The 22945-nt window shown below is 38.5% G+C and overlaps 1 protein-coding gene across 2 annotated transcripts in view; it reads right to left on the bottom strand.

Moving 5' to 3' along the window:
* LOC126291933 (disheveled-associated activator of morphogenesis 1) overlaps window positions 1-22945 on the bottom strand; it is a 1026745-nt gene that overhangs the window by 68976 nt on the left and 934824 nt on the right. For both annotated transcript variants that reach the window (XM_049985659.1, XM_049985658.1), the window contains 8 exons: window positions 19579-19645; window positions 18164-18281; window positions 16987-17119; window positions 14253-14379; window positions 12734-12931; window positions 10311-10718; window positions 4348-4484; window positions 1821-1982 (listed from right to left, as the gene is read on the bottom strand). In XM_049985659.1, coding sequence (XP_049841616.1) covers window positions 1821-1982; window positions 4348-4484; window positions 10311-10718; window positions 12734-12931; window positions 14253-14379; window positions 16987-17119; window positions 18164-18281; window positions 19579-19645 — 1350 coding nt within the window. The remainder of the gene's footprint in view (window positions 1-1820; window positions 1983-4347; window positions 4485-10310; window positions 10719-12733; window positions 12932-14252; window positions 14380-16986; window positions 17120-18163; window positions 18282-19578; window positions 19646-22945) is intronic.

Genomic DNA, 22945 nt, shown 5'->3' with positions numbered 1-22945 from the left:
AAGACACCGAGCGTGAAGGGACGCAGGTGGTCTGCAGTAATGTTCACAAAGTGCACAGCTGTCGCAGTGCTTTAGATTACTACCACAGGTCCTGTGCGAGCCCCGGTGAATGTCCGTTTAGCTCAATACTGCCCCCACTGGCCTACGTCTGTAGTGAGATGCACGCTTTGAGCAGCTGTTTGGCTGGATGATGTGTATCTGGCGAGAACTGTCAGCCAGATCTAAAGGGGAACATAATTCGTCTGATCGAGTGACACATTTCCTCTGATGTGAGGTCCTGTGCCCACTGCAATCTTAATGGACAATATTGTTGCACGAGTACAGGAACACAGTGGTCATCTGGTGCACTGAACAGTGGGTTCTAAAACACTTGTGCCTGCACCGGCATTGCACTCTGCCATCAGATTTGCAACAGACTGCCTCCTATTCTGCTTTACAGAATGGGCAAGCCTCCACCCTCTGAGGTGTGGACCTCCGATACCTTATCGCCTATTTGAGGTTTCATAGTCCTTTGACCACTTTCCATACATGTCTGTAACAATTTCCCCTTTATCAAAGTCACTTGTGTCAGTGTATTTCCTCATTTGTGAACTGTATTTTCAGCAGAAAATTCCACATTCGGATTTGCCCTACTCAAATAGCTTCCTTAGTGTGTCATGTGTGCTCAGTGCCACAAGGCAACAATCCATCTCGTGGTGAGCTGTGGTAATAATGCTTTGGTTCATAACTGTATCCATACAGTTTTGTTTCTTTTCTGTTTCTTGTGGAATTTACACGACCACAACAACACCGCACTGTATTTCTCTATTGATGCAGAGGTTTGCAGTGCCTAACGGACAGCCTAACTGTCTGTTCCTACCTGTGGGTGAGCTGAGTGGCAGCTAGGGGTGTCCTTATACAATGAGGCAATGTTGCACAGGCTGATCTACATGCTGGTATTGCGCAGGGATGTGTAATCCACCATTTACCTGTGTATTTTAATTGATTTTCATAATGGCCACTATTAAGCTTGCCTTAAAGGGTGGTCGAAATCTGTCTGAAAATCTCATAAGGGTTGTGCTGAAAAGTAATTGTTAGGAAAAAATTCAGTATGTTGCACCACTTTAGTGTTAATTAGTGTCAAAGTTAGCCAATTGGGCTGTCGCCGAGTGTGTTCTTCATTTAAGAATAACTGAATGTGAGAGTGATACAAAAATCGGATATAAGGATCGAATCTGTGCCATAGGCTGAGCAGTCTCGTGCTCTGTAGTCTACACTCTGAGAACAACTGACACTAACTGTTTCTGGCCGATCACTTGAATGGCCCAGTTGTTTAACTTTGATATGAGTTAATTTGGAAATGGTGAAATATATTTACTTTTTTCCTTAACATTTGCATACGGATATGTCCATATATTTATTTTACAAAATAAAAATGACATCTGCATTCCTCATTAGTCATTGCTAACATAACCGTACCACTACAATCTTACCCTACGAGTAGCATCAGAAGTTAATACTACCTACATGCAATTCCTATGGCACTGTTGGGCCTTCACATAACAGTGCTTGTGCTTTTGTATCTGGCTGATATCGGGCTCTTGGAACAGTTTTATGTTTCGCATACTAAAAGTGTACCATACAGTAGATCTCAATAATATGTCTCACGCGAAACTATTTCTATGCCATTTGACACCTGATACAGCTGTACTTCCAACTATAACAACAGTGTTGGAGATACAAAGCTTGTAATAAAGAAGGTGGTAAATCAGTATAGTGATCTAGTCTGGACTCCTACATATGCGGGGAAATGGGCGAAACAGTTTAGTTTCTATACTTACTTTGATATTTCGTACAGGAAGCGGTCAGCTCGTGCCAGGCTGTCAATCTCCTCTGCGTGCTCTTCCAGCAGAGCAGCCTCTTCTGCTGATGGTGTGAACTTAAGCAGCTGCTCCACCATATCGATTGGGAGCTGGTCCCTGCTGTCCATGCTTAGTATGGCTCTGCAATACAGTGTGGGAGGCAATAGTGTCACTTTGACATTGTCACTTACATCTCTTGTCGGTTTCAGGAAAGCAATATTCCTGCGTAAAAACTTTACGTACAGAGTGCATCTTTGGTAACAAGATTGTTGAGATTACAGGTGACGAGCAAAGGTATAATGGAGCAATGGAAGGAACAAGCTTAACTTGCATATTTTGGATGGAAAGGGCATATGTAGGTGGGAAAATAAAAGCAATTATTTAGAATAACAACAAAAGAAATGAGACTGATGCAGTTTACTCACAGAAAGAAAATAAGAGAAGTAAACATGTCTTATTGTGAGATTATGAGTTATAAATTAATAAATGATAGCATTATATTTAGAAACTTTTTCTTTGAAATTTCTCTTTGGCAACTGACAACCTGAGACAATTTGTACACAAATCAACACAAAGCACCACTATACACCTGTTATGAACAGCAACACTAACAACCACTCTCCAGCTAAATCTGACACTGAACCAGATGTTACACTAGGAATAGTGCTGCCCTGGCTACTGGTGTATTCCACAAATTAAAATTACACACCACTTTTCCTAGCAACACCTGAGGATCAAACCAACCGCACATGTCCATAACCCTGGCCATGGATATGGTCTAAATCTTAAAAAGACATAAACAGACGCATCATATTCTAGATGTATATTTCACTTAGTGATTCTTTATAACAACAGCCCCTTCATGAGGTACAAAATTAGAATTTAGCTGACCCACTACTATCTGAATGAGCAGTAACAAGAGACTCCAGTAACATGGCAGGTGAAAGAAAAAGTACCTAAAGACTTTAGATTTGTTTGGGCAATTACATCTAAAACTAATAGTTATTGAAACAAAGATGCTTCTGACTGAAAGTGCTCATACCTCACAGAAAAATCTGAAGTACTCTACTATTCTCACTGAACTGGAAATAAAACACAATTGATTTAGCTCACAGATCTTGCAATATTACAGGTCTCAGCAGTTCATGTGAATGTTTATCTCACTCCCCCCCACTCTTTCCCTTCCTCACCCTTTCCCCCATTTTTGGTATTGACCAGAGAGGAAATTCATGCCAGTATCGGTGTGTGCTCACTCCATTTTCACCCCAGAAGCAATGTGGAAGTGGACAACAAATGCAGACAGAACACAATTATTTGTATGGCTGAGGAGCTTAGAAGCATATTTAGTTTTGTCAGGTTGTCTGCAATTTTGTGCTGAGTACTTTAAACATCTGACAAAATCAGTCTCAGTAAGGAGTAACCCAAAGTATTGAATGGCTCAGTTTTTTAATACTGTTTACACTGAAACAAAAGTCTTCTGCCATAGTCAGAGTACATTTAAGCTGTGTTGGTATTTGTGATAAGACAAAATAGTGTGCCACATCGAAAGTCAAACCCAGATATCTGCATTTCCACACTTTGTAGACCGTCTCAGTGCTCCAACTTGGCAAGTGTTTGTCTCATTTCCTTCCAAAAGTCTGCAATGCATTTTTCTCATTATGAATGCACTTTAAAACATTCTTTACATCATAACCAATATGATACTGTGTTTACTGGTGTACTGGAGATAAATAACTGTGATGAAAAGGCTTTGCGATTCCTGCTTTGGTGTCGGTGACTGGTTGATGGGTGGGTCACAAACAGTGAAACAGATTTTTGCAATTACTACCACAAAATGAACATACAAGTAGAAAAAACCTTGTGACAAAAGCATTTCCTAATTTTATGAGAGTGTAACCACAAATATTAGAATTTCGTCTCCTGATTTTCTCAAGTGAGTTTCTGTTAAGATACAGATGATGTATTCCCAGTGTATACTGCCACTATAAAGTGAAAAGCATTTGGAGAAAAAAAGAAAAGAAAGAAAAAAGACTGACACCCCAGCAAATATCGCATAGCATTTCACTGTGGCAATGTAACTCTATATCTCATCACCACTAAGCAGCAAATGCCACTGAGTCTAGATTGGAAATAGAATAACAGACCTTTGCCTTACTGAATTGTGCATTTATCCGCACATCTTAAATGTGGCATAGACTTCTATTAAATGATATGCTTAACATTCATTATGAAATAATGTAGTATCACTGGAATAAATAACTAACAGAAATTAACCATTCATCATTCCTCTACACATATCACTTTTCCACTTGCAGAATGTCGCTTTCTTTATTTCCATAAATACAAGTAGGAAACTGCAGTTGTTGTTGAGTTAGTTTAAATTTAGTATGCAGCTTATTGTGAAACTACAGCTACAGAAATAATCGATAAGCAAGCAGTTGGAACATTACAAAATATAGCTCTTTCTTTTCTTTAATGATCAAAGGAAATTAGAATAGCTACTAACCTAGAAATTTCTTCGTCTGACATTTTAAGCTTGGACAGTAAGATGGTGCAATTCTGGGCACGTCTACCATCTATTACTGAGATGACTTTTGTGCGGTTCTTGCCCAGCTTTGATAGATCTTCTACAGAGCCTTCATTCTGGAAGATCGGAAAAGATGATTTAAATCGACTGTTACTGAATTGAGATGAAGAACTAGTACAGAAATGAATGCACAGGTTACATCTTTACCACACTTTGAACTGTAAAACATGAAGAAAAATTAATAAGTAAAACCAAATTTACAAAACATATGAATGATTGCACTGATAAAAACTTTCAAATGTCCACATTACTTTCTTCTGTTGCAATTGTTGATTTAAGTGTCAGAAGTTAACTTAGCTTGACTATTTTTGTCCAGTTACTGCTTGTAACACCATGTTCTTAAACAACAATTTGCTGAGAAAGAAATTATTCAGTACTATGAAATGTGGAAGATTGCAATATTAAGTTATGAAGTACAAACCAAACTATTTTCCACACAAACACCAAAACTGAGGAAGACCTATGCCTACTGCCATTTCCCATATCTGTTCTACTTTCTTATCCCTTACTCTTTCCAGATTTTTTCCTTAACTTCCTAGTTTCGTTTGAATGACAGTGATCTTTCCCTTCTCTCTATTAGTGTACTGCATATCCTACAAAACAATTCAAGAGACATGTTTTCTTCTGCATTGACAATTCCACTACAATCACCTTAATGAGAAAACAGAACCTATAATATAATTACTTTTGTGGTGACCATCCTCATGCTTCATTTAGACAGCTGTGCATACTGTAACATTGTTGTGCATATATTTCCGTACAGGGTTTGCTGTTGGGTATCAATCACAGTCCTAGACAGTAGCATCTTTTTTAAATACTATGTTGGAAGGAATGATAATTATGCATTATACATGTAGTGGTTTTACGTGTATACAAAAGTATCTACAATCAAATGGAAATGTCTAAATTTGACAACCAGCCCAGAGCACTCGGAGTCACTTGGGATAGAGCCCTTAGGTAAAATGCTTCGAGTGAGCATTCTTTTTATTGCCCCTCTCCTCAGCTGCGGATAGTTAAGGAATGGCAACCTCACTTCTTCGAGGTGTAACCCACCTCCCTCGAACCGTCCTAATGCAGTTCAGTTCTGAATAGGTTTGATACAGTCATTGGAACCGCTCAACTTTCTCTGTCAGATACTGAACCGTGTCAGCGCTGTCAGGTGAAAGTTTGTTCAAGTGTTGTCACTACACAGGTGTCATGTCAGAGGAACTGATACTTCCTGAATTCACCCAGGAACTGATACCTCCCGAATTGACCCACGGTGGTTTGCGTGATTTCAGACGAGTTGTCGGTGGTTCTCGTAGGGCATCGTACAAGGGACAGTTCACGTGAGATTTCATCTTCTCGATCAAGTTTACGTTAGCTGCATTCCTCATTAGATCTTCTGGAACAATATTTGTTAGCACAGGTAACGACTAAATGGGAGTAGATCTAACAGTAGCAACAATAATTCTCACAGCTTCATTAAGCTGGACATCAGTATTTGTTGTGCGGGTGCTGTTTTACCACACAGGAGCACAGTATTCATCAGCGGAGTACACAAGAAAAGTGCAGCAGACAGCAGTGACTTAATGTCTGTACCCCAACTGCTTCCAGCAATCTTGCAAAGAAGATCCATTCTTCAGCCAAATTTCATGCACTGTAGTTTGAATGAATGTCAAGGATCAATGCAGAGTGATGGTTAAATATATTGTGTTGTAGTTATAGGGCACTTCAGTTCCGTCACGAGTGACATGTAGCTCCTTTTTTTTATTTAGATGGAACACAGTGACCTCAATTTTATTTGGATTAGGCGGAAGCCTCCATTTATGTGTTACTTGAGCTGTAAGCATACCATATCTACCAATGCCAATTTCTTTGGGTGATGGGTATTGTAGTGCTGACAAAAGAAGTTTTACAGTGTGAGCAGGTGTCCTGCAGCTGCATGCAATTCTGCATAGTGTATTCCCTGTTCTGAAACCTGGCCCCTTCCAGACTCCTGTTACAGTATAGGGAAAAGCCAGGCTGACAAACCACAGCCTTGTTGTGTTTGCCCAAATAAACTCTGTATTGAGAAAGACAAGTGGGTGCATTATTGTGGTGAAGGTGCCAACTGCCTGATGCTCATAAGTCCTTCCATTTGCATCTCACTGCCTCACAAAGTTGACATACAACCTCTTCGTAGTACACTTTACTTATGTTAGTAAGTTCTAGGGTATTCCCGTGATGGACCACAACACTAGAGTCAAAACAAAGATTGTCAACATGACATCACATTGCTGCAGACCTGCCTCCTATAACATCCCAGCTTCCTCAACCAAATTATAACATTTCAGCTCCTCAACACCAAATTAAAACGTTGCATTAGGAGGTGTCTGCTTCGTGCAAAAAGGTCTTGAGTTCATATTGACGACAACAAGTAATTCTTCATTACAGACGTTTATTTACAAACAGAACTGACAGACTTCACAGACTCAACAACTGACTCTCCGAGCTAACCGCACTACATATCCCGAACTGGCAACTGACAACTCCTAGGTGTATTAATATCTTTCCAAACAATGAGAGTCTTTTACAATGTTTTGTTTACAATACGATAGCAATTCACGACTTAAAACTAAATTAGACATTACAGAATTTTAGTACAGATTAAAGTAAGTAAAAGGATCAGTACATATAAATTCTTACAAGCATAATTACCAAATAGGTTTTATAACATTTTTCTACCAGCTTCTGGATAACCTTCACCAGATTTGTACCGATGTTTCCAGAAATATCTTGACATTTGATTCTGGATATTTCTTGAGTGATTTAGAACAACTATTTATATGTAAAATGATTTAAATCGTGTTCAAAACGTAAATAAATCTTTTTAGCAATATTTCTTGATACAAATCGTCTTTCGAAATTAGGTTATGAAACAGTTTTCACAAGTTTTTGTATTTTTGCGATCATAATATAGAATTTCTCCATAGAAAGTTCCTGAAGTGTGCATTAAACGTTCATTTACAGACTTTCTCTTTAGCTGGTGAGTTTTTAAAAGTATCTTGTCCATATTATACGAAATAATTTAGCTCAAAACTGATAATTTATACAATTAATCAGAGCTACAGCAAACAGTGAGCCTTTCTTTTACAAAATGAAATATAATTACAAAATTGAATGAAAATAGGTTACTAACACTAATGTATATTTACATTAATTCTATTTTTGTTCTTTCTGTGCAAAATGTCCTAATATTGACACAGTACAATATTTAAACATCACCAAAGTTTCCCTTTACATTTTGCATATCTGTATCGACATCCCCTAAAAGTCTACAGTATCGAATACTTCAATATGTCCCAATATGTCCTGTAATGTTACACTACCCACCCCTTGAGGATGACAGACTATTGCAGTGACTGTAACTTTTTTTGTGTTGTACCCACAAACCCTTGACTCATCACAAGTTAACAAAGCTGGGATTACTGTTCACAGTACACAGCATGGCCTGTGTGATTTCTAAATGAAGTTGCTTTTCGTCTAACAACTATGGCACAAATTTTGCAGAGATCTTCCAGAGGTCCAAATGTTCTGTTAAAATGGGAGAAACGAATCCAATACTAATTTTGACTTTTTTTTTGCAATTTCCCCAATTGTGATTCATCTATTCTGCTCCACCTGGGTCCTTGCGTGACTGATAATGATCTCATTAACAGACATTGAGGGCCTACCTAAATGTGCTTCACTCCTCACGGGTGAGTGGCCATCTTAGATATGGTTGTACCCCTCCTACCTGTGTGGCACCCATTCCTTCATCCCCAAACACTTGTCAGGTCTCACGGATTGTTTCAAATTGAGAATTGCTGAGCCGGAAACAAAATTTCATGCAATAATGTTGTTCACCCTCCTGTCATTTTGCCCACAACATAAAAATGACGACTACCACTTACGTGTGTTTACTTGTGGCTAGTAACTGGTTGTTTGTGCAGTCATGAAAAAAAAATTAGGCATGCACACTATGTATGCATACAAACATAGAGAATATGTGCAGCCTGATTCCACTGTTGGTTTCAACAATAAAAAATAAGGTTGGATTCTTTTTTAATGTCCCTCGTACAACTGTATACATGAATTTCTTTAAACCTATGAATGTAACAGGATGCTGATGGAAGTAAATATTGTATACACTTAGGTTTGAGGTGTCTGACATTGTAAAGTATTCTGTACTGTACATGATCAAATGGGCAGATAATATATAAAAACAGATACATAAACAATGTGATATACTCTGGAACTTTATCATTAATCTGATAATAGGATACAATCAGTTTGTTTATATTTGCTATGGGTATTAAATGCATTTACTCCCATTTAAAGAGAACTGCTATACTTTTCACCAAATCTCCAAATCATTCTGAAATTTACTAACAATCATAAAGTGACAAAAAAATTCTACCATGTGTTGCACGAAATTATCATTAAACATAAGCTTCACTTTGAGCAGTCTGGAATGATTTTCAATACTGGGAGCTGTTTATTCAAAATCACTCAAGTGTGAATGCATTTTTTAATGCAAAATTCAATGTTTTGTTTTTATACACATTGTCTTCAGCCTCAACACCAGGCTGACTCATGAGAGATTATATGGAAGGTATGAATCCATTCAATGACTTTCAGTAGGCCCAGAAATTGCTAGGCTCTTCTGATAGATCTTTCACAAAGATCTGTGTAATTAAATTACTGTTGCGTTCATTAATAGCAGTATTCCTACCCTTTCTCTTGTAGACAGAATGTGAGAACCTCTGTCAGTGCAATGGTACCATTAAACCAATAGTACCATTAAACCGAGGCGAATCTTTACTATCTTTCACTGCCTTTATTTTGTGCATATTTTTTATAGCATGACTTACTATGTGTTTTAGCACTAATCATAACTTTTCTTCTTTTATTGTAATTAAAATCCATGTTTAATATGTATTTTAAATTGGATGTTCGAGACTATAACAGTTCTTGATACTCTCCATGCTTTCTTGATAACCCTCATGCCTGTAATTTCTGCCTTCAGACTAGCAGCATCATGGTTGCTAATGTTGATACTATAGCCGGGAAGTCAAAAATATCTTTTTTTTGTGTATAAACCGTCAGGCTCTTTGTAGGAGTTGTTGCAGAACTACATTTATGAGTACTTATTAAGATTGTTTTTACTGCCACTAATGTACAAGTAGTTTCCCATTCAAAATTAAACAAGTTAAAGTCACTGCCGTATCATAGGGTAATTCTGTACTGTCTAATTTAGGCCATCTTTGAACGACTACGACCAATATGTTTATATATGGTAGCCAGTATGAACATCTGGTTAACTGAAACTTCGTGGCAGATTAAAACTATGTGCTGGATTTAGACTCAAACTTGCGACCCTTACCTTTCATAGGCAAGTGCTTTGTGGCTAAGCCGTGTCTCCACAATATCCTTTCTTCCAGGAGTTCTAGTCTTACAGGTTTTGCACGAGAGCTTCTGCAAAGTTTGAAAGGTAGGAGATGAGGTACTTGTGGGAGTAAAGCTGTGAAGATGGGTTGTGAGTCACACTTTGTTAGCTCATTCGGTAGAACAGTTGCCTGAAAGGCAAAGATCCCAAGTTTGAGACTCAGTCCAGCACACGGTTTTAATCTTGCAGGAAGTTTCGTATTAGCACACACTCCACTGCAGAGTTAAAATCCCATTCTGGATTTAAAATAACTAAGTGCACCATCGCCGGTTACTTTTGTCTGTATGTGTTTATGGTTAGATACAGTTTGGAACTTGCTATGATTTGGTACAGAAAGCTGTAATGGCTCACGGCCCCGTACTCACTATGCATGTGTCACAAAGGAATTGTGAGGCCCCCTTTCCCCTTGGGATATAACAAAGGATACACTTACTGTAATCCCATTCTTCTGATAGGCACAGAAAAGCTTGTCTATGCTCTCAAGGTCCATTGCCATGTACAGCTTGCTGTCATCCAGTTCTGACCAGATAGTGCCCGTGACTTTGGAATCTGGCAGCTTGGACCAGTTGAACGACTTAAGTGGGTTGGAAGGCTGTGGCACATTCTTCTCTGGCCGAGGTGTGAGAGAGGGTACAGGTACGGGCGGAGGTGCAGTTGGAGGAGCCTGAGGCGGTGGTGGGGGAGGAACTGAGGAGGAGAGACACTGTGTCTGTGCTGGGGTGGCAGACAACGGAGGTGGGGGTGGCGGTGGGGGTGCAGGGCTGCCACTGCCATCTGGGGGCGTCGTCGGGGCGAGTCGGTTGTCATAGCCGTCCCCGAGTCCCGAGCGCAGCCCGACCACCTGTTATCAAAAAGTGAGAATGTTCTATGTCAGTGGTAGGTTGTCACAAATGATCTACAAACTAAATGATTTCCATTATTTATTTATTTTTTAAATCCCACAACCACACTGTTTGAACTTTCATAAACTACTACATCAAATATTTTTAACACTAGTGATAGTTTGTTCGGAAACAGAAAATATCAATCCACCCTGATGTCATGCATACAAATCATTGTGTTCTGGGATCAGCTAGTGATGGATTGTTCAACTGAAAGTAAATGCACTAATACATACTGAGCAAAAATCTGCTCGTCAATGTTCATCTTAATCTCTCAAGTTTTCTCAGAACAACTGATTAATAGGATGCTTCCTTGTGTTCTGCCAAGGTGCTGTTTCCATTTTATAAAAATGTGTGTGAACTCTTAAGGGACTTAACTGCTAAGGTCATCAGTCCCTAAGCTTACACACTACTTTACCTAAATTATCCTAGGGACACACACACACACACACACACACACACACACACACACACACACACACACACGTCGGAGGACTCAAACCTCTGCCAGGACCTCCATTTTATACACAATATTCTTAGCCTTATTAAAGATGCCTAGGTCTCCGAAAGCCAGGTGTGTATCGCATTCCAGGTGAATGTTACAGGTCTTATGTGGGGCAGACTGTAAGAACAGCTTAGAAGGAATGTCAGGGATGTCAGTACATACCCAACTAAAGAAACCTAGCAAATCAGCCGTCACCAAACCCTGCCTCGAATATCACTGTGAAATGAAATACAATGAGACCAGTATGGCAGTGCAAATGCAAAGTTTCTGGGACAGCATAATAGAGGAGTCTATGACAGTAAAGATGTAAGAAAACCTAAAAAGCAGATAGCAGTTTTAATAGAAATAACACCTGGGATACAGCACTCAATTTATTAAAATCTTGCCAGACCACACATTCACAAAAGTTGGAAGACACAGAGAATTTATGTTTCACAAAATATCGGTGTAAGCTCTGAAAAGAGTGTCAAAGGACATAGTGCACATTGGGGATGGAATTCTGCTATAAATGTTGGTGTGGACAAACAATAGTTCACAGTCTGGTTGGAGTCCACGCAACGAGTACATGTAACAGCAAAACTCACAGCAACAGAAGAAGATGGATGAGTCAGTCTTTGAAATATTGTGCATAAAATGTAAACAACAACTAGGTAGAATACCCAGAAGCAAACTATTAATGTTCATATCTCGAAATAATGACTAACACCCAGGAGAATTGTTAACACACTGTTCAAATTTTTGTTCTCTGTTTAATCGTAGTGCAGTGTGAAAAATGTTTAGCCATAAAGAGCAAGTTTTGTAAATGGTAAATGGAATCAATTTACTCATGTTTCAGAACAGACAAAAAATTTTCAAATAAAATCATTTACCTTACAACATGTTGCCTTTTGGCACTCATGTTGTGATCTTCTGCCAACAGTCATTTAGTGGTTTCTCTAACATTGCACAAGCACAACTGCATAGCATATTCAAAGATTCATACTATTCCATGGCTGGTGAGCAAATTTTCGAGGATGCTGGCCACTTGTCCTGGCAGAATGACAGAAAAACCATTGGACTACCATCAGCTGTACCTGAGAAAAGCACTACCCAGCAACTCTTGAAGGAGAGACTACAGAAGCCTCAACACTTTTATAACTACAATTTGATTTTATTAAATTCCTGCAACTGGTGCATATTATCCCATTATTTGATACTAATTGCAAATGCTTTGCTGAAAGGCTTTTTCATCTATAACTAATAGATGTATTTAACACAAATTAGCTTCTCAAGACGGATACGACAATAAACCCATCAGCACTGAAATAGCTGCTCGACCCAATGTAAATGAAGAATCACTACAGTTCTCGTATCTTTCTGCAGAATATACAGAGAGAGGATAATGGCAGCTTACAGAGAGTGGAAAAGAAGTAGCTATGTACAACTGAATATATCCATAAGCAAAAAGAAAGAAGAATTTATTTCAGTCACCTTGGCGTCATCTGGCAGCGACCCCGAGCTGACAAGCCGTTCCAGGCGATGCCTCTCCCCCCTCTCTGAGGCCACCTGTCGGTCCAGCTCACAGGCACGGTCTTCCAGCTCCAAGCAGCGCTGCTTCATCTCTAGGTGGGCTGCCGTCTCCTTCTCGAGCCTCTCCTTGACTCTTTGTAAGTTTGTCTCCATGTCTTCCTGTATGACAAATTTGTACAATGTAAAAACACAAGTAACTCATAGTAATTATGAAATCCTCAAAACCATGTGCTAGTAACTGTCATTTTATCTGCAGGGTACAAAGTATATTACAACCCATCACAAACCTACAGTTTCTGTTGGCTTACTTCACTGAATATCAAAAATACAGATTACTTTTTAATAATTCATTACAATGGCAATTACAGGTTGCATAGTTCTATTGAGAAACACAGTTTTTTTCCTTATCAGTTAAAGGACAAAATCCTTGCCACTAACACTGTCAGGTAATTCCATTTCCTACAACCATTATTAAGTCACTCACAAACTGAAAGATGATAAAATGTAAAAATGACACGTTCACAATAGCCGTATCTGTGAGCAAATAAAAATTATATATTTTAAATTGTGTCAATATGAATCAAATTTCTTTGGATGTTTGACGGCATAACTAAAAAATGGTATAAAATCAACACTTTGACCATATCTGCAGCAGTCATCTTCAGAGCAACAAAATTTTAGTCACAATGAAGCAGACTGCTGTAAATATCACCAAAACATTGGTTTTGTAATTTTTTAAGTATCCCATAATTACAAAACCTAACACCATCAAGAATTTTACTCACATGATCCAAGAAATGCTGTCACCTGTACAAAAATCTACCAGCTGCCTGTACATATTCTGCAATTCATTTGCCACTAGACTGCACTTCTATATTTAATCACTCACAGATACAGATGATGATGAAGCAAGGTTCATATAATGACTGAGCTTGTCACTACAAGGCTGTCAGAAACAGATTACTATCAGGTGCTTTACTAGCACACATTTGACGAAGGTTAATTGGGATCCAGAATGAGATTTTCACTCTACAGCGGAGTGTGCGCTGATATGGAACTTCCTGGCAGATTAAAACTGGAAACGTCCCCCAGGCTGGGGCTAAGCCATGTCTCCGCAATATCCTTTCTTTCAGGAGTGCTAGTTCTGCATGGTTCGCAGGAGAGCTTCTGTAAAGTTTGCAAGGTAGGAGACGAGATACTGGCAGAAGTAAAGCTGTGAGGATGGGGTGTGAGTCATGGTTGGTAGAGCACTTGCCCGTGAAAGGCAAAGGTCCCAAGTTCGAGTCTCGGTCCGGCACACAGTTTTAATCTGCCAGGAAGTTTTGCTAACTGGGATGTCTGTTATAAATTGTGACTCTATCTCTGAAGTGAGACATTTCATTGTTTCACTACTTGTTCGAGCACTGATGTTTATAGAATCTACCATTCCACAAAGAGTACTCCAATTACAATTGTCATCAAGTGTATGTCAATAATTTACCTTTTCTTGCAGTCGGAGATCCAGTTCCTGCTCCTTCTTCGCCAACCGTGAGGCGAGATCTGCATTTTCCTTCTCCAGTTCATCTGCTCTGTTTCTTGCAGCCACCAACTCTTCTTCCTTTGCAAGCCTAAATAAAAAGCAATAAAAGCTATACTTTCATCAAATGGTAAAAAAAAAAAAATTATTTGTATTTGAATGATGGCTTGAACTACATGATATTTTACATTTTGAGAGTAATGTGATTTGTTTTAAATGTCTGCTTGTAATGAATTAGAATGGTAGAGACAGAAATTAGTAGTCAAGTTATCTGTCACTCTGTTAATGAGTAGTTAAAGGACACCACATTTTTACATTTTGTAAAGAGTGCAGCTTTACATTTCTCTGTATTTCAGTCTTTGTATTAGGCGGTTTATTTTGCCAAGATCTAACTGGATTTATTAAATGCAAGAAAAATATGCTTCAGACAATGAATGTCAATGTTTGGTATGAGTAATTATTTCCAAGAAGATAAAACTGTGTTCCTGATGAGACTATCACAGAAATATGCCTTTCTGGCAGTAATAAAACAGTTCCATCTCAGTTACAATCATGAGGCACTGCCTAAAACTGAGAATGTATCCATTCCTGCAGGGGAGTTCCTTTCACAGCATTGTTGAGTACATGAGGACTCCTCAGTAAGTTAAAACTGTGAGTTCAGTCAAACTCTACAGTGCTAGGTGTAAAACGAAGGCATCAAAATTGAAGTCCAGGTTTGGAATGGGCTTGCAGCTCATGACAGACAGCTGGTGGAAATTAAACTCTGCCAAGAGGGAATAGGCAATGTCAGAAGTTACTCCTATATGATTTGTATAATACATCAAAAACATTTACAGTTATTTTGTTCCTGTGTTACATAAATTTGTTTTGAGAGCAAATGGTGTGGCAGGTCTGTATATGAATGCTAGAAACAAAAACTACAATGAAATGTAGAATACAATTTGAGTACAAATTAGAAGTTCTGGGGCAAATGCAAACAATTGCTAAGCAAAGAAAACCAGTTAGCATATGGAGGAAGTGTTGAGTACTGAGTAGGCACATCAAGAGAGAGCTGAATACTGGGCCCCAGCTTTCAAATCTGTATTCTTTCTGCACACAATGAATGAGATCGTTTGATATAATTTTTAACTTAGTACTGAATGACTGGTGACTTCCTCTGTCATCAGTGTTAGGAACTGACTGTTTATCTAGTCTAAGGTGGTCTTCTATATGCAGTATTTGGTCAACGTACATTGTGGAGATGTCATTTGATGGTTGAGAAATTAGCACATGCTACCAGCGATTGTTTCACTGCGAAGGCCAAATTATACCTTGACAGGGACCTTGGTGGTTTACTAAATGCTGAAAGGCTACAGAGAAAAATACTGAGATGTTTACTCTCAAACAGATTTATCAACACTACTGTAGAGACATCAATCTAATCTCTGGTTGTATATGCTTGTGTATGCAAATAATTTGACTTTGCATCATGTAACCATGATTTGTGTTGGCCCTTCATCAGTTACGAAATACCACTGCAGTATCACTTACAGCAGTATCTCCTGAATTGACTGTGGGAGAAATGATTCAGTGAGCGATATGAGAGAGAGAGAGAGAGAGAGAGAGAGAGAGAGAGAGAGAGAGAGAGAGAGAGAGAGTGCATGTGTGTGTGCGCACACGCACATGCGCACTAGGTGACAGGTGGCTGTTTTTTCTGATATCACTGTCAAAACACAACCATTTTGTAAAAGATAGTACACAACAGTACTTACCACAGCTGGAACCTAAGTCTTTTAAATTATCTGCATATGCACAGATTGTTGCTGACGTCCTTAGCCACTGTGGAGGAATGATACAGTTTTGGCTAATCTGAGAAAATGTTTTATAGTCATAGTGTAAACCAAACATGGAATGACACATCTTACCACTTATACACTGTTGAACAGGTGGAGCAAGTATACGAAAAAATGAAGTTGGTTTAATTTGTTTGCAACATTATAGTCAGAGTTCATTTAGATTACACAGAGGAGGGGTTTGGTAAAATATGTGACACGCACCTCTGCCACCCCCCCCCCCCCCTTTCCTTCTTCTTCTTCTTCTCCATTTCTGGAAAATATCACTCCAAATCTCTGCAGTTGATAATACTAGCACCTTATTCTCTCTCTGCGCCCAGTATCTATCTCTTTATAGAGGGAAGCCAACTCAATTTTTCGGGCAAGAAAATGGGAAGTTCCAGTAGGATAATGGAAACAAAACATTACTGTCAATGTCCTGATGGAAGCTGATAGTGAGCATAGCAATTGGTGTTGAGAAGCGAATGAACAGTGTAGCAGTAGGTTCTTATGTTATTAAACAACTTCCTTGCAAAACAGTGCTCTACACTAGGGATAAATCAAATAAGCTTCTTCTATTTTGAAAAGACTGGTCAGACTCCAGTCAGCCTGGCTGTCAAGATTTAGGTTTTCTGTGGGTTGCCTAGATTACTTAAGCAATTATTAGGATGACTTATAAACATCCTGTCACATACTTCTCAAAATAACCTGCAATATGTAAATGTCTTCTTTTTTTTACTATATTGTTGTAGGAGTGATCCACAGATGAAAAAAACTACATTAAGTCTTCCTCTATTTCCTACTCCTTTTACTGTTTTGCCGCAAGTTGCTCAACAACTTCACTTTTTGGTCAGACAACTGAGTGAGGACACACAGATGTAACTTACAAGTGCACCAGCTCTTTGACGTTGATCTGGAGGGGAGCCACATCAGGGTTGTTGCTGTTTTCCCCTTGGAGGACCAGCTGCTGCACTATCCGATCAAACAGCAGCCAGTGTTGTGGATGGGAACCATAGTCCACTGGAAAGTTCAGCAAAAATGACCAAATTATAGCACTGATTAGCAGAGAATTCTTTTTTGTAATGATACTCTCAAGATGAAACACAGTGCTTATTTCACCAAGACACTGTCTTTTCTGCTTCTTCTTCTACTACTACTGCTATTGATGTTGTTGTTGTTGTTACACTGCAGTATTCTACATCTGTGCTACATAACCTTACTTTAGCCCTGTTATGAAACAAATCTACAATTTTAAGAATAACATAAATGTGTGTTCAAAATTTTACTTCGCAGTTGTCCCATTCACACAAGATTGTTGTAAATATAGTAATTTCCAGTTTTATTTCTTTAAATGATGTTTTTTACTTAACACATTCCACATCCACTACAAATTAGCAGCCACAGACGTATGAGTCGTGCTCATCAATTAACATTTTTGTTGGCATTCTGAAGCAACTACAAGATACCCAGCATTTTTTCCTTCCCTGATGAAGGCTGTTTGCAATATTAACAAAAATGTGAGTACTTTCATTATATCATAACACGGTCAAATACCCAGTAGACTCTTGTATAAACGGACTCCATCTATGCAAGCCTGTAATTAGGCCAAACTTGTCTTCACAGCCTTGTGGGTATAATTCATAGGCTGTTGAAATGTATCCCCGTATTTTTCACTTAATACTGGTTCTTAAAGCTACGTAATTAGGTTTTCGGAGATAACTAATGGTTGTCTTCAAACATCTACCAATTCAGGTTTTCAGTGACACTCTCCCGAAAATCAAAGGAACCTGTGGCCATTTGTGCTTCTCTTCTAAGATTGGACGCACAAGTGTTTTGTGAGCAGTGCACCAACAACAATATTGTGATAGGAAATTTGAATTTAAATTTGTACAGATTCTGGTGTATATCTAAATGAGGTTCCATAAACACCAATGAGAAAATACATTCATTAAGTAATAATAAGCTTACAAATTAAAAAGCTTCACCATTTGTAGGTCTGACAGCCACCAGTATCTCACCGTAATTACTGAAACGTAAGATGCACAATCACAGAAATGTACTTACATGGCAGTAGAATGCAGTGATGGAGCAATGACAGAAGGTGGGGATAGGCTGCCGTGTGGCTCAGCTTGCGACGTAACAGGTCAAACATTGCCGTCGCACTCTTTGTGTCTATGTGCTCCTGTAATCAGTGAATTCCTCAGCCTATTATCACTACTGATTCCTCTTATTTGTACTCTTACCATGCAGGCATTGAAATAGTCTGAAATATCCATATTGTACACTGTAAAAGGAGCACACTGCATTGTCCTACCAGTAAAACGATGGAAAATCTAGAATAGAGTGCAACAATATTATGAAAAGGAGAGTTGCTAGTCACTATATAACAGAGATGCTGATTTGCAGATAGCCACAACAAAAAGTGTGTCACAAAATAAGCTTTTAGCCAACAAGCCCGTTGTCAAAAATAGATCACACACACTCTCACAAGTGAGTGTGTATGTGTGTGTTTATTTTTGACCAAGGGCTTGTTGGCCGAAAGCTTATTTTGTGACACTCTTTTTGTTGTGCTTATCTCTCCGGTGTATAGTAAGTAGCAATTATCCTTTTCATAATATTGTTATCCTAGCAAATTTAAATATCTAAGAGAATGTATCACAGGAATAAAAGGGAGCAATTAGGGAATAATAGAGAGGATGAAAAGTGCAGTCAGCCTTTTGTATGACCAGAAAGACACTCAGCAATAAGAATATATTTATGGACACAGACATAACAATAGAAGAAAATTGTGAAGAATGGAGTCCTATATGTAGCTAAGATGGTGACAGCAGGAAGACATGATGCAGAACAATTGAAGGAAAAAAAGAGAGAAATGCTGAAGACAATACTAGATCACAAAAGATGGTGAGAAATGAATGCTAAGATCTAGGGCAGAGATGTGCTGGAATATGATGATGATATGAAGAGCAATCAGACAAAACAATAATGTGTCACAATTGGAGCAGACAAGTGAATACAATACTGATAATCTCAAAATAAGAACTGCATCAAAGAAAAGTTGGACTGTAATTTCATAGAAATTTATTTTGTCTTCTGTAAATTTCTTTCATTGCACAATAATCAAAGGTTTTTATTCTATAAATTCAAGTAAAAATTTCATTAAAAGCAGTTTTCTACTGAAATTTATTTTTACAGAATATAAATAATGTAAAAGCAATATTGTTAGTAATAATAAATTATTATTAATAATCAAGCTAATAAAATGAGAATTTTTATTGATAGTGTACAATCAGCCATTTTAAATGATATCAATAATATCCCAAATGTAAAGGCAATTTTTTCCTCAAAGATCTATAGAAGTAACTTGTGAAAATACTAAGAACAAAAGAAGTAAAGTGGCTGTTAAAATTTAGAGCTTAGGAGGCACCAAGCTAATATGCCATAGAAAGTATTGTATCTTTAGAGTATATCGGCAGTACCTTTTCAAATTTCCTGGCCAACTCTTTCTCATCTTCATTTCGAACCATCTCAAAGAAGTCCAGATGCCTGAGGGAAAAAAAGTACAAATTCCCAAATAGAACAAACAATGGACAGTGCAGGCTGGAATATCAACAATATTATGAAAGGGACAGATTGCTACTTGCGATAAAAATGACACATTGAAGTGCAGAGAGGCACAATGAAAAGCCTGTTACACACAGAGCTTTCATTCAGAAAAGAAAATGAACACGTACACGCTGGCACTTCACACACACACACACACACACACACACACACACACACACACACACACACACACACAATCTTTTCTGAATAAGTCTTTGGCCAAAAATTCACAGATGGAACATTGTAGAAGAACTGGGCACTCATGTCAAGGATATCCTGTTGCTACATTATTCCTATTAATTTTTATGTACAGCCATGAAATAGTGTATCTTTCACATATGCAATATCGTTGAAGTATGTATAAAACATGGTGTAAAGGCAGGAAGAGAAAATTGTTCCTGCACTATCATTATTTTTACTTTTGACAGCTAAAATATGTCTTTTAGTATTACTCATCACTCCTCAACTGCAATTTAAATGCTTGCTTACACTTTGGGCAGATGTTTTAACAATTATTTGTCTTTTGCAACTCAAATTTGATGTTTTTTATATTCAAACATGGTCATTCCTATTATGCTTCTGGGTTCTACAATGAATGAAATTATTATTCTAAATTATGAAGAGAGATTTATATATTTATTTCTTTGCTACAGTTGCTTCAGTCACTACCAACAAACACACTTACTGACTTTCAAGCTATTTAAGAATATGTTATCACTGATAATATGTGAGCTTACTCTGTTAATTAGTGGCCTTTTCCTATAGAGGAGTGGCAGGTCCATTCTATACTCACTATCAAAATATACTACCAGTCACAAATTTTGTAGTAATAGGCATTACACAACTTGAAAGTCATCAGATCCAGTTTGTTCACTGTTAATGGCTGCTACAAGTTTAATGATGATATAAATGTGTTGATATTTGTCACAATCAGGATAAGTGATGATGTGTTCTTTCCTGTTCCTTCTAAAATATTTAACAGCTTGACATTTGCTCATTGTAGACAGGCACAGTTAGGCAGTTGCAAAAACCATTGTTTGAATGTTCCCGTGATAGAGAGACTGCAGGTGGTGTCTGTATGATGTGTTGCTTGCTCAACAATACATTATTCAGCATAAGAAGCATAAGTGGTGCAGGTATTGTAGCTGAACAACTTCCAAAGTACGGATTGGTACTCTACTAGCTTTGTATGCACCAAAGTTTCAGTCACCTTCTAGGCACAACCCAAGTCAGTGGCCCTGCCAGTACAGATTATGATATTTGCAGTAACATTAATAATGTACGCCAACATTAGAGTTTTGTTTTCTCACAAATAAAGAAACATGCTTTTTTCCAGCATTCTGAGTCCTTTTGCTTTCATAGAAGCTCCATCCTGTCATATCACTCTGCCACTTGTTCCAGTATTGTGACACCAATGTAAATTATCAGCTGCAGAAGGAGCATTATGAGCAAAACTGATAAGTAAATGAATTCAATCTGTCTACAGCTGATCCAATAAGTCACAAGTGAGAGTATGTATAACCAAAGCAAAGTCCAATGGTTAACAGTTTCACCCAGAAAATGCTAGTTACAGCAGAAATTATGACCCACAAAGGACATGCATCAGTGCAAGGTCATTCAGAAGTACCTCCAGGTTTTCAGAAGGCTACTGCACAAAAACTACAAATAGTACAGAAAATGACACACTTCAGTGGATAGAGCATTTTTGCAAGTTTTTAACTCACATTGCAGATGCACAATATAGGTACATTATGTGATGTGGCAAATGTCAATATGTGAAGGCACAACAGTGATACGACAATACAGAACGAATGATTTGTTACATGTTCTGCAACTATGCCACAGTGCATACTTGGAGAGATTCTTTATCCGCTGGTAGGCGTGATTTTATGTCTTGTAGTTTTCGTACCATTGTCCTCTGAAAACCCAGAGGTACTTAAGAACAACCCTGGATATCTAGGCAAAATAAAATAAATTCAGTTGCAAAAGAGAGTTATGTGTTAAGATACATCCACTCAAAGGACAGACAATTTAAAAAGACACATTTGACATAAAATGTTGTTGGAATGTGTGTACAACACAAGATATTGCAACTTTTTAAAATCTTCATGCAGTCAAACTGAACTAAAACTGAATTTCACTAAAACTCAGATGATGCAATTTGAGAACTAAATCATTAGAACAGAATCACCTGCAGTAATCAGGAGATCATGGAAACAAATTGCATAAAGTTCTTAAGTCTCAATCTCGACAAAAAGTAAACTGAACAGAACATAATGACTACTTAACAAATAAACTGAATAGCTCAGTATTTGCACTGTGATTTTAGTTAAACATGGACATTAGAAAGATATGAGATTTTCACTTTGCAGTGGAGTGTGCGCTAATATGAAACTTCCTGGCAGATTAAAACTGTGTGCCCGACCGAGACTCAAACTCGGGACCTTTGCTTTTGCTGGCAAGTGCTCTACCATCCGAGCTACCGAAGCACGACTCACGCCCGGTACTCACAGCTTTACTTCTGCCAGTATCTCGTCTCCTACCTTTCAAACTTTACAGAAGCTCTCCTGCGAACCATGCAGAACTAGCACTCCTGAAAGAAAGGATACTGCGGAGACATGTTTCCTGAATGAGAAAGACTGAAAATCTCATTCTGGAAACATACCCCAGGCTGTGACTAAGCCATGTCTCTGCAGTATCCTTTCTTTCAGGAGTGCTAGTTCTGCATGGTTCGCAGAAGAGCTTCTGTAAAGTTTGGAAGGTAGGAAACGAGATACTGGCAGAAGTAAAGCTGTGAGTACTGGGAGTGAGTCGTGCTTCGGTAGCTCAGATGCTAGAGCACTTGCCCGCGAATGGCAAAGGTTCCTAGTTTGAGTCTCGGTCAGGCACACAGTTTTAATCTGCCAGGAAGTTTCAGTAGAAAGATACACTCCTGGAAATGGAAAAAAAGAACACATTGACACCGGTGTGTCAGACCCACCATACTTGCTCCGGACACTGCAAGACGGCTGTACAAGCAATGATCACAAGCACGGCACAGCAGACACACCAGGAACCGCGGTGTTGGCCGTCGAATGGCGCTAGCTGCGCAGCATTTGTGCACCGCCGCCGTCAGTGTCAGCCAGTTTGCCGTAGCATACGGAGCTCCATCGCAGTCTTTAACACTGGTAGCATGCCACGACAGCGTGGACGTGAACCGTATGTGCAGTTGACGGACTTTGAGCGAGGGCATATAGTGGG

This window comes from Schistocerca gregaria, chromosome 9 (genome assembly GCF_023897955.1).
Source record: "Schistocerca gregaria isolate iqSchGreg1 chromosome 9, iqSchGreg1.2, whole genome shotgun sequence".
In the NCBI taxonomy this organism is placed as follows: Eukaryota; Metazoa; Arthropoda; class Insecta; order Orthoptera; family Acrididae; genus Schistocerca; species Schistocerca gregaria.
Note: the sequence above shows the minus strand (reverse complement) of the source record. Positions and strands in the feature narration are given on the sequence as shown.